This window comes from Ooceraea biroi, chromosome 9, assembly GCF_003672135.1.
Source record: "Ooceraea biroi isolate clonal line C1 chromosome 9, Obir_v5.4, whole genome shotgun sequence".
NCBI lineage: Eukaryota > Metazoa > Arthropoda > Insecta > Hymenoptera > Formicidae > Ooceraea > Ooceraea biroi.
The window spans coordinates 8,039,323-8,052,201 of NC_039514.1; the positions used below are offsets into that span (position 1 = coordinate 8,039,323).

A 12,879-nucleotide genomic window follows, 5' to 3' on the forward strand; every position below is an offset into this window, starting at 1 on the left:
AGTTGAAGATCTGTTATATTTTCTCTATTCTGTCTGAGACATTTAAAATATATTAAAAAATATATCAATAAAATATATATCAGAAAAATTATATTAATTACACAATCATTTAGTTGCAAGCCATACGAAAGCAAATCGCTTGCTACGTATGGCTGAGCTGATGGCAATCGTCATGATACATACTTGTTAATATTGTCTTCATATTACGGATAAGAAAGGAATTAAACACCTACAGACGTTGATCATACTCGGCAATTGATTACTACTAGGCGCCTGTAGGTACTAGTCGTACACATTTTGAATGACCATTTTCGTCGAATGTCTGTAGACACTGATAACAATGAAAAGATTAGTGGTTTTATTTCCTGTAATATGTAATTTCCAGTTTTAATGTAAAAATATCTAAACTAATTATATGGTACAAATACAATAATTTTTAGCATGATATTACGCATTCAACAAAAATTTTCTCTATGTATAGCAAAATGACAAATATAATCATAGATTATACTATGAATGTAATAAAAGTGTGTTTGGGTATGTGTGTATGCGCGCGCGCGCGTGTGGTTAAGAAAGAACGGGAAGGAAGAAAGGCGTATAAAGGAACTGAAGAGGAAAATGAATATGGTAATGAAACAAGTGTGGGATAGGTGAACCTAAGTTTAAAGATGATTTCAAGAGAGGAAGATGATGTTACTTAGATATTTAGTGTTAGGAATAATAATATATGGGGATGGAAAGGAAGTGAGGATTTAGAGAAGGTACAAAAGAAATATGTAAAATGGACACTGAATCTTGATTGCTGTACACCGGACGCCATTATTTATAAAGAAACGGACATAGACAGGAACGATAGCAGGGTGCACTGGTACAGGACAGTTAGTTATGAAAAAAAAAACGATCAAGAACGAGAAAAGGTTGTAGAACGTGTAAAGGAAAAAGAAACGTATAAAAGAATAGAAGAAGAAAAAACAAGATTCTACAATCAAAACGGATTTAATTCGGAAGGTCATTTACAATTAGAGAGAGAGAGGGAGAGAGAAATGCAAACACAGTATTATAAAAGGGAGGGAAAGAGAAAAATTAGGACAATGGATAGAAGGAAGGATAAGAGATACAAAATATAAAAGCATAATGAGGAAGAGAAAAATAGATATTGGGATACAGAGGAAAAAAAAAGATGCAAGATCTGTGGAGGAGAGTTCAGCGGAGCACGTAATGAAGTACATAAATGACAAGAAAGAGATGAGAGTAAAGGATATATTAGATGAGGGGAGAAATAGAGAGACAGTAAGAATTACGAGAGACATCAAAAAGCAAAGAGAGAGAGAGAGGAACAAAGGGTGCGAGATGGGGTGTGAGAGAGTGTATGTGTGTGCGAGTGAGCGTAGGAGAGTGAATGAAAGAATAGAACAAGATCAATTTTTAAACCAAGTCCTTGGCTTTAGGCAGTTTGGTTATCTAATAAAGTTTATATATAATAAAAATGAATGTAGTAGTATAATGATAATGGATAGTTGTAATAGTATTTTTTTTATGTTGAAATAGCCCTTTGGACGCCAAGCCTGGCACTGTCTACAAACCAAATTGTAACAGTAGTAATAAAATATATAATAATGAATTTATAAGTACACGAATATATCTATGTATCTATGTATGTATGTATGTATACATGCGCGCGCGTGCGCACGCATACACACATGCGTCGATAGAGATTTCAATGTGCGCGCGTTTACGATAATTTAGTATAAATTTGGCATTAATTCTAAAATATGCTTCCACTTTGTAAGGTGTTATATATGTGTTTTCATAAATCAGTCAACTATATATATTGATTAAATCTTAATCACTTTGTGAGCTTTCCTAATTAATGTTAAAAAATATATATCTTTAAAAAGGCACGGTGTATGCAATTTTTAGATGTTTAGTCTTGTCTAAATACCATCAGAATAATTAATAAGACTAGTATCTTTATAAAAAGTAGATGTAGAAAAATAGGTACCGGGTAAAGTGACAATACGAGAATTGTTTGTATCGTTTTGTAATGAAGCAATAATTATACAGGATATCCGGTAATGATGATACCAATACTCGTGAGATGATAGAATGAGTTGAGGAAAAAAATTCTGTATCATTTTTAAAGAATAAAATTTCGAGATGTTTAAAAAATGACACAAAACTTTCCCACTTAATTCAACCCGCTCTATTATCTCACGAACGTTGATACCTCTCTATTATCGGGCAACCCTGTATATCAGAAATTTCGCGAAACGAGAAATGATTATTATATATAATATTATAGCCACGTGGCACAGACTAGTATATCTTTCGTACTACTTAAAATTAATTACGAAAAGATAAAGATTTCTAAAAGATTGTTATAAAAGGAATTCATTGCATGATTGTAGCATGAATTGGTGTCCGAATATTCGCGCATTTTACACTCTTTTTGGTTTCGATACGATCGCATATTCACTGTTGTTAAAAACTTTGTGTTGTGGGCCACTTGTGGCATTACCAGCAGTCATCTCAGAGTGATCCGTCTTCTTCCGAATAATCCCGTAGCCGAGGTGACTGTCATCGGCTAATCTAACGGCAGTCATGTCTTCGACGATGTCGTAATTGGACCACGCTGGATTAACGAGACCGCAATTCGAATTTTCCCCGTGAGACGCGTTGGAATGTATGCTCTGTGACGAATTCGTGTACTTGTACGTAGATTTCTGACTAAGTTTCGAGACGGATCCGAAGTGCTCCAATTTATCGTAATCCGATTCGTCCATCTTGGCAATATTTTGTATCGCCGGTTTGGCGATCGCGGTATCGTTGATGCCGCATTTATTCGCGCACGAATTCTGGAATGGCATATCGTGATTACGTATCGGCATCATGACCTCATATTGCAAATCGTCATTGTCGTTCTCCTGTTTTTTCTCGCTAGGTAAGCCTGATAATACTCTCTCGGTGTGATGCACGCTGTCGATACCGTGCGTCCTCCAAGCGTCGTTTCTAATCTCCACCAAGTCATACGGATGCTTCTCCTCTTCCTCCTGTATAACATTGCCGATGCTCTTGTGAGACAATTCCGGTGAGTTGGTTTGACTCAGGGTTATATATTCCCCGCATGCGGGCACATCCGAGAATTCCGGATCGAGATTTTTCTTCTCCAGCAGATTGAAGGCACATTTTCTTGGTGGTTTAGCGGGTTTAGATTTACTCGATAATCTACTCGATGAAGTTGTAGAATCCACGTTTGACGAAGTTAAAAAGGCTTTCTGGGAATTCTGCGGAGTAGGAAAATCTATCTCGATCAAATTGCTAGAATTATTCGGGGACGGCGGTAACGCCGCTCTGGAGCCAGCTTCCATAGATAAAGCCGCGTGGTATTGAGCGTCATTGCATTCTATGCTCGGATTATTCTCTTCGTTCAACAACTTCTTCATGGATCGCATTTTAGCGTACATGCATCGAAAGATCTCCTGCTGGCTACCGTGCTCCAAACGAAAAGAACCCTCGCCGGACTCGCATTTCCTTCCAGCTTCGAAGATAAATTTCCCGTCTCTATATCCGTATCGTCTGATGTATCTGTACGGCCACGTGAACAGAACGATGTCACCGTCCATCAGTTTCATGTCCACCGCGGCAATTACTAGTGTGTAGTTTCTTGCCTCCAATCCACACCGCTTAGACGCGTCTGTCTCCACGACTTTAACAGAGAACACGCCTTCCCCACTCGTGCAGTACAGATCGTTGTTCTCCTCTATCGTTTGATTCGACACACTATCCTTAAAGGCAACCAACTGAAATGCCGTGATCCAATGCGTCATCTCCATCTCTGAGTAACAGCCGAAATAGTGTACTCCTGATTTAGTCACCACCTGTGCATAGTAAAAAAATAGATATTATAAAATTTTTTTCAAAAAAGATCAGAAATAGCATAGTCAAAGATTTATATACGTCTGTCAAGAAAATTATCTACGAAAGTCACAAAATCATAAAATTGAAACCATGGCAACTATGGATAAAATATCATGCAACTATATATTTTGAATGTATTATGAATGTTAATTAGAATCTATATAAATCAATAAATATAAAATATCAGCAATTTTAATAACTGACTGGCGATTTAATAATTCCTATAGTACTTATAAATGTAAATTAAGTTAAATATAAATGCAAGAGATGAAAGAGAAAGAAAATACATACAACAAAGACGTGCGACTGGTTGCTAGGGGCAATTTTTATACAGGCATCTAACGTGATGATGCGCGGTGAGTGGGACTGCAATATCGCTTCCTCTTGATTATCATAGATTTCGACACGCTTGATCCCATAGTTACTCGTTCTAAAGAGTTGACAGAATCTCTTGTGCCATGTTTTCTAGAAACAAATGGGCAAATGAGTAAAAGAAACTGTTAACAATTCTTTTACAAGCACTTTTACTTATAGAATTTGTTAATCTTATTCTGATCCCAAGCTTATTATTTAGCGTATTGCTTATTAAGTATTGAATATAACTATCTGACTTTTTGTCTGTTTGTTGATAATTTATTTGTCTCTTACAAGCTTATCTTAAGTCAAAAATCGAATAATCTATCTTGTCCCATTTATTCTGTAGAACATGTAATCAGACTACAAATCTCTTTGTACAAATATATATCTAAAACATCCGTTATAAAATTAGAGATTGATAAAGAAAATAAAGTCCAAAAAAGAATTGAACTGCTTAATGTAAAAGAATCTAAGTAATCTTAATATAAAATAAATAAAATAAAATAAATAATAATATAAAAAACTCTATAAACCATTCCCTGTAAATATCCTTGAACTGGCTGTACAGGGACAACTGTGCAAAACAATTGTGCTCGTCACACGTGTACACCTGTTGCAAATCGAACAGTTCCAACGACTTCCAAAAGGCGAAAAAAATAGCGAAGAGGATAAAGAAAGAGAAGAAATTAGAGAAGAAGAAGAGGAAGTGGAAGTGGAGAGAAGGAGAAAGAACAGGACAAACAGCCGTTTTACGGATGACGCGCCGTCCTGATATCGCGCAACACTACGATGCGTGATACGCGTTCCGCGAGTTATCGCGACACGAACCAACCTTGAGCTGGCCCAACATTCCCTGCGGCGGTAATAGCAGTATTCCTTGCATTAGAGGTTCCTCGGGCTCCATCGTTGGCGATCGAACATCAGGTGGATCGAACTCAATGTGTATATATGTGTTTCTCGTTGTTGCGAGTCCTTTGTTTACGCGTAGACACCGCGAAAATAAAAGGAAAAAGAAAAAAGAGAGAAAAATAACGGACAGTATTCTCGCTTTCACTACGATTATTCATCTATTGCTGTTTTGTCGCTTCTCGACTTCTAGGGAATGTGGATCTTTTTTCTTGGTCTCACACTCTCGTGGATGCGTGGATGCATGTATGTATGCATGCGTACGTGCGTGCAATCTGACAGCTACACGGCACGGCAGCATTCAGCCCATGGTAACACAGGAATGCTCTATGTTTTATGAAGACGCACTGACAGTCACCACGAGTATAAGGTAAATCGCAACGGTACTCCCTATGCTGATTCGCGACACGCACGTTTTTGTACACTCGACATATACGCGCCTGATACCATGCACATTCCCACATCTAAAGATGTCCACTAACCGTTCGTTCGTAGTCGACTGGTAACATGGTGTCTCTACCGTATGTGACGGCGTACTCATTCAATAAACACGAGCATATACGCAGCAGCGCCACTCATCGCCTGTATGGAACACGCACGGATGATGTCGTTCTACAGACTTTTATATAATACACTAGACCGCGTACTGCTGCTTATCAGACGGACCAATCAAGTATGTACATACGTAATTTTTACATAGGTGAGAGCGCATGCGTCAAATGAATAACTAAAGAAACCGAATAACGCCTTATTTATGAAAGCCTCTATTAAATTATTAATATTTTCCTATTAATATTCCTATTAATATTAATATATCCTATTAATATTGCGGAAGATTGCAAAATGTAATTTATGGTCGGTATTCATAGTCGGATCTTATTTTTAAGACCGTCTTAAATTTATCTGCAGATGTTGTATGGATCATTTCATTGGCTATGGAGTATCTGAATATACACTTAAGGGGAAGCTGAAGTCGTCTGTATTACCGACGAAATTACTGATTTTTCAAGAAATGGATTTTTTTATTGAATTCACAGAATGAAAACTCCCTTTGCAGGATGAAAGTACACACAATAATGAAGTGTAGAAAACAAGACTTTATGGTTGAAACGGGAAAAAAATCAAAAATTATAGTTAGCTTATAGGCTTATCGCTGAATGTCGTACAATAATAAAAATTGAGCACTTAGTATGTACAAAATGACTGCCTTCCACACTAGAGATACGATAAATGAATACGAGGATACTTTTAGAATTGAAGTTAGAAGCGTAGTAAAAAATATTCATTGTTCTGAAAATTTTGTGAATATGTGCGGATGTGAAATCATGGCCAAGAGTGAAACAGAGCACATTGGCTGCGTTCCACTTACGCTCGCAACGACCGCGAACGTCATTCTATCTTTATTCAATGTTCAGTGAGCAATAAAGACAGAATGACGTTCGCGATTGTTGCGAGCGTCAAGTGGAACGCAGCCAAGATTAGGTCCTTAATATTGTGCAAAAGGATTTTTCATTTTGCGTAATCAATGAAAAGATCTATTAAAACAAAATTACTCACTCCGTCGGTAATACAGACGATTCCAGCTTCCCCTTAACAACATAAGTTTGTTCGCGTCGCTTACTCCAACATGCTTCTATTCGCCCCAACGCGCTCCAATGACCAATACTGTCATTTTATCCGTGACCCAAGTGCTCCCTGGTGTACACTGCGACGCGAACAAACCTCATAGCAAACACAGTTATATAAATATTATATTGTCACAATGAAACATAATCTTCTTCTATATATATATAAGCCAAATACCACTCACTGACTCATCAACGTGCAGCCCGAACCACTGCACCTATCGACTTGAAATTTTAAGGGTATATTCCTACTATCACGTAGGTGCTCACTAAGGGTGGGTTTTCCGAAATTCCACCCCTAACGGGTGAGAAGGGGTAAAATGTGTTTTTATTTAATTCTACACATAATATTGCGGGCGAAGCCCGCGTGACGGGGGATGCTAGTATATAATATAACAAGAATGTTAATCATACGTGTTATGACCCACGTACACATAATGTTATTCATGTAAAGCACAATTATTGTAATTATATATGTAAATGTTATGTAACCACAATATAAATAAGGTACATCATTCATTATATTACATGTTACTTCTATATTTATATCATGTATATTATGATACATGTAGTAACTGCTATAACCTGCCCAGATAGCGCAAAGGTGAATAGAAGTTCATAATGAATTCATTTTAAAGAGTACCTACAGAAATAGAGAGATGAATATCTGGAGAATTCTTTAAGAATTGCTCACAATCAAATTCATCTAGAAGTATACATAAGTATTCATTATAAGTTCATGATAATAAATACTTCACGATTCAGTACGCGAATACTCTAAGAATTCGTGAGGAATATCCTAAATGGAGAATTACATGATTTTGAAAACGTGTAGTTGAAAATCGTAGAAGTAGGTATAATGATACGGCATCCGCGGAATCGTAGTGAAGTGTTACGTTATATTTACGAGTGTGCATTATTTGTTATATATTGACGAGATATTCGCAACGAGAAACCAAATCCACAGTTATAAATTATGAGTGTATATGATTGGACGTAATTAAATATATTTATACAAATTTCTGCTACTTCTAACCTATTTAATCTAACGTTTTACATTATTTGCATTGAAACTTTAGTTTGCAAAAATGAAACGTCGAGTAAAACCATTCAATGAATTATCGAGATGGCAAAAAAATAGACGTAATTATTATATACAACATTAGTGAAATTATATGTTGTTGTACACGTTTACACGCCCTCACGGAAAAGAACTATTGCATTTCTAATAGTAACTATTGAACGCTAATAGTTTTAAGCAGTAATCACTATTATAATGATTAGTGTTGCATTAGTAATAAGTAGTGTCCACTATACAGTTCTTAACTATTGATTATTCTTAACTAGTGGGAATCATTGGAATGTGATATACACTACTAGTATACCAATTATTTAATAATGTGAACTAATGCGAACTAATAATGCCAACTAATAATGCCAACTAATGATACGAACTAATAGTGTACAGAAGTTTGCAATATTAACCAATAGTGAACATTATTTCTTCTAGTGTTCAACAGTCTATATTCTTGTGTATATATTGTTGTTTATCACTGCCGAATAGTATTATTATTGTTAGGTATTATAATATATATCTTAGTGGAAACATCCCATACAGCACGCAAAGATTGCATATATATTGCAGGAATCTTCCGCCGCAACGTAGCAACATTGCAAATTCACTGCGAAATGTTTCTGCAGCATTGCTATGGGATTGCAGAAATGTGAAAATGTCCGCTTTTCGGAACATTGCAATGAAACATCATAATAATATTGTAATGTAATGAATTTGCAATAATTATAATTATTCGTTATTATATACTTTAAATATTTTTATTTATATAATTTCAATATTTTTATTTATTAACATAAATAGACAATTATATGTAATATAACAATAGTAATAAAAAATGAAATAAACATTTTCTCTATTTTTGTTATAAAAAAGTAACTGTTCTTTATAAAAAAAACTTAAAAATCCTCTTCTTGAGATATTATTTTTCCTTTAATTATGTTAAAATATTTTTCCTTTAATTAAATAATTGAATCTTCTTCGTTTTTGTTTGTATGTTGCCTATAAAAATAAAATAGGAATTAAAATTCATATATTAGCATAAAATTACATAAAAATATACATATACTGCAAGTATGTATAGAATTATATGTAAAATGACATACTTTGATCTCTCAATCCTAACCGGAGCTTGAGCAAGCCACTTGAAAATGCATTCAGCAATTTCTGCATCAGTAGCATGATTGTGTATTTCACGAACAGCTTCTATAACAGAAAAAGTTATTAAAAATATTACAACTATTAATATGCAGTTTCCTAATGAATTTCCATAATTTTGAGGTTATAGTGATATAAACCGTGAGATAGGCAAATAGAGATTCTCTATTATAATTAATTGTTACGTACGTGAGGTATTACGGGACGGATAGCACATCCACGAACCACAAAAGAAGAAAGCGTCTGTTGTAACGGCACAAAGTTATATATAATTGAAATAAATTATGTACACTATATACAAGTTCAAATCGCCGTTTTAATTCCGCGAGCGACGGAAAGTATCAACGTGGTGATTCCGCAAGCGACGGAATTTATCACCGTGACGATTCCGCGAGCGACGGAATTTGCACGCACTGAAAGAGACAGACTTTGCGATTAGTTGATTGCCAGAAAACTTTTGATACTTTGCAGACTGACTGTGAAGTGAGTCCGCGGATCGCTTGGAGCTCTATTTGTAGAACCCGTGAATTTTGGCTAGGCCCAATCGATTTCAAAGTTTTGGGGGTGACCCCCGTGTGCCGCATGCGATTGGCACATGGTTGGGCCTCACGCAGCCCGATGATAAGGAACATGCGCGGAGCGAGCCGCAGGCCGAGCGATTGACCGTCGCCGTCTGACGTCATCTCCTCGCGCATGTCTCCTAAGAAAAATCGCGAGTGAACGGTTAGATTGCGGTTGATGTTTGTCTCGATTTTGCGGGACAAACAGCGTAGAAAGAAAATATTTGTCCCGAATTTCCTTCTCGATTTCAACTCTCGAAACTTCTCGAATGACTTTATGAGACAAACATCACCCGCACAGCTATTCGAATGATCAATTTCTCAGACGATTCGGTTTCCGAAAATTCCTTTAATGCAATTCCGAACATTAATAGATACAAGATTTTAACAGCACACAAGTGCTATAATGAGACATAATATTATAAAAAAGTACTTACCTTTTTCTTTTACGTAACTACTTTCTTTTAGAATGATGCTCGCGTCATACAACCACCATGTTCTTTAAATAGTCGAAAGAGATAAACACCGCATCCGCATATTACCGAGTTCAGATTCTGGTCATCATACATCATTGGTCGAATAGATTTGGACGAATCTCGTTAGGATAGGAAGACTCCAATGTTTTAATAAAATGAATTATTAATATTAATTAATTACAAATTTTGATTGTGCAATGTTTCCTAAATATTAATGTCATGTTGCTACAAATGTGCTGGTATTTTGCGGATATATATCTCTGCAATGTCTTTGTACTGTTGCATTGCAATTTGCAACGTTGCAACGTTGCTGCAATGTTGGTGCAAGCTTCTGTGCTGTATGAGATTATACTCATTAAATGTATACTGAATTGTATATTGTAATCAGTACATATCTTAACAAAGTCATGTTATATCTTAAAAAATTCGCGAACGCGTCCAGAAACATCGTCTTGTTAAATCTGCATTGAAGAGTGTTACACAATCTGATTATTCCTCAAGTATGTAAAATCCTATTTATCGCTATATGCAAGTTTAACTGATTGTTCTTTAATTCTTATATTTTATTCATTATTTAGTTGAAACTGTAGATAAACCTTCAAATCTTTCTAGTTTTCGAGAATCTATAGAGATTCAAATACTGAGAATGATTTACATGAATAAATAAATAATTTTATCTTCTTTTACATGCCATAAATTTAACATTATTACAAATAATATTTCTTACTGTCACAAATTTAATCGAAACGGCGAAGAATGATACGTTACACTACTGTGAGATAACGTTAAGAGCACACTGTCGTATAAGTTGTATATAACAAGAATTTAAAACGCGCTCATCAGATATACTTGATAGCGTAGTGGACTAGGATGAGGATTGCGGCGCTCAACGACTCAGGTTTGAATCCCTTGGTAAGAAGAAAATTTTAAGTAACAAAATTTGTAGAGTATACATATATTATATCAAATAGCAAAGCTCAGGAGTGAATATAGTAAAAGTGTATTAATTGATAAATAGGTGAAAATTAATTTTTTTAAATGTGACTACTAGTGCAGACTACTAGTGCAGACTACTAGTGCGAATTTCAACAGTGCGCGAAATTACTAATGTAATGTGCACTAATAGTTTTCAATAGTTGTAATTTCAGTAGTTACTATAAGTTATTTTCCGTGAAGGCGTCACTTTTAATCAGGTTTAATACATTCGTAGTTCTAAAGCTGGCCAAATACAGCCATTCCATTCTTTAGAAGGTGGCTGTAGAAGTACGGATGTTATTAGACCTGATAAAAGGTGATGTGTAAACGTACGTAATCATTGTTTTTAGTGCATATTTTTAAGTTCTTTCTCTGTTCTCAAACACTGTTCTTTTTAAATTCATAAAGTATACATCTGTTGATGAGGAGTACTTCGAAATGAATACTCTAAAAAGTTGTCAGGAAGTCCAATTATGGTGCATGTAACTTCCTGATACATTCTTAAAGTATACTCCTATGTATTCTTAAGGGGATGCTGGAGTTACTAGTGAACTATTTTTTCACTATAGCGATGGTAATTGCAGTTTCGAAAATTCTCTTTATTGCTTGTGCAGAATAAAAAATCCTTTTCCATAAATGAAGTATAGATAGAAAGAAAGTCCGCTCTACAGGACTTTCTTTCTATCTATACTTCATTTATGGAAAAGGATTTTTTATTCTGCACAAGCAATAAAGAGAATTTTCGAAACTGCAATTACCATCACTATAGTGAAAAAATAGTTCACTAGCAACTCCAGCATTTCCTTAAGGAATTACAATTAAAAAAAAAGAAAACTTCTGGAATACGTTAGGAATCCATTGTGCTATCTGGGTGTATTTGATGGTAAATGATCTGTTTTATAGTCTATGTGCGAATATTAAGAGGGGGGATTCTCATGTAACAGGTCAAAAAAATCGATTTTTTGGTTTTTGCTTAAATCAACTCTAATATATGTGGAAAATATGTCCCTAAAGTACAGGTTGATATTCGACCTTTAAGTATATAGGCCTTCTGCGTCCTCGTATAACTGCTGCTGTTGTAAATTAATTTCTTTTTGAGCAGCTCGAGCTTCTTTCGAGCTGCTGAGGCTTCGTCGCTCCTGTCGCTGTATCCGCGCGGCGTCATAAGAGTCTGCATACTCTTTACAATGGGAACCGATTTTCTAAGCCTACTATATGGCCCTGGAATCGCCGATTAGGACTGTAAGTATTGAAAAGCATTACTTTTTATAATCGAAAACTTTAAATGCGTTTTTCTCAAAATCACTTTTTTCAAACTGGTGTACAGGAAAACTAAAAAAATATTAGACCGATTGGATTCTTCCGGTGCTCTACATGTAGAAAATTATATTTTTCATCGAATGAACCTCAAAAATCAACATAATTTTTAAAGTAAATAATTTTTATTTCACAATAAAAATAAAAATTTTTATGGAAAAACTGCAATTGTTTTTCAAATGTCGCTATTCTTTTCAATTTAGTTTTCTTTCTTGCTCAATGAGGTTCAAACGATGCGTATTGATCTATAATTAATAAATATCTTTTTATTATTCAGTTTCAGACCATTACAGCGGATGCTAGAATGCACACCGTTTGACGCCTGCGACGTCGAAGCCGCTGAAGGCGGCGTCCATATCTATATTTATATACATGTTTTTTTAACCAAAAAAATATTTTTATATTGTATTTTTGGTAAAACTCCTGTTTAGGGGAGCCTGCTCCAATGACCTTGACCTTGACATATGTTGTCAAGGTTACCCTCCTGAGTAATGTAAAAAAGATTTTAACCGTCG

General features: G+C 35.3%; 1 protein-coding gene and 1 long non-coding RNA gene across 4 annotated transcripts; one reads left to right on the plus strand and one right to left on the minus strand.

Annotated features, from left to right (window-relative positions):
* On the minus strand, window positions 1-5,764 carry LOC105281224 (docking protein 3). 2 transcript variants are annotated; one of them, XM_011342300.3, is made up of 3 exons: window positions 5,108-5,657; window positions 4,210-4,383; window positions 1-3,878 (listed from the first exon to the last, which is right to left on the minus strand). In XM_011342300.3, the coding sequence occupies exons 1-3, from the start codon at window positions 5,177-5,179 to the stop codon at window positions 2,439-2,441; spliced, it is 1,686 nt and encodes a 561-aa protein (XP_011340602.1). In that variant the 5' UTR covers window positions 5,180-5,657; the 3' UTR covers window positions 1-2,438. The 2 variants fall into 2 exon arrangements, with proteins under 2 accessions (XP_011340602.1, XP_011340611.1); XM_011342309.3 differs by lacking the exon at window positions 5,108-5,657 and adding an exon at window positions 5,664-5,764 and having other exon boundaries at window positions 336-3,878.
* LOC105281218 lies at window positions 5,427-12,879 on the plus strand. Of its 2 annotated transcripts, XR_894272.3 has the most exons (4): window positions 5,427-5,551; window positions 5,677-5,854; window positions 12,150-12,289; window positions 12,642-12,879. It is a non-coding gene; the product is annotated as an uncharacterized LOC105281218 (long non-coding RNA). The 2 variants fall into 2 exon arrangements; XR_003406964.1 differs by lacking the exons at window positions 5,427-5,551; window positions 5,677-5,854 and adding an exon at window positions 10,343-10,984.

Bases quoted from the DNA above. Each gene is read 5' to 3' on its own strand.
- LOC105281224 (XM_011342300.3), bottom strand. From the start codon at position 5,179: ATGGAGCCCGAGGAACCTCTAATGCAAGGAATACTGCTATTACCGCCG. The intron at 4,384-5,107 runs GTTGGTTCGTGT...ATTTGTTTCTAG, and splicing joins GAATGTTGGGCCAGCTCAAG to AAAACATGGCACAAGAGATT. The intron at 3,879-4,209 runs GTATGTATTTTC...TACTATGCACAG, and splicing joins ACCAGTCGCACGTCTTTGTT to GTGGTGACTAAATCAGGAGT.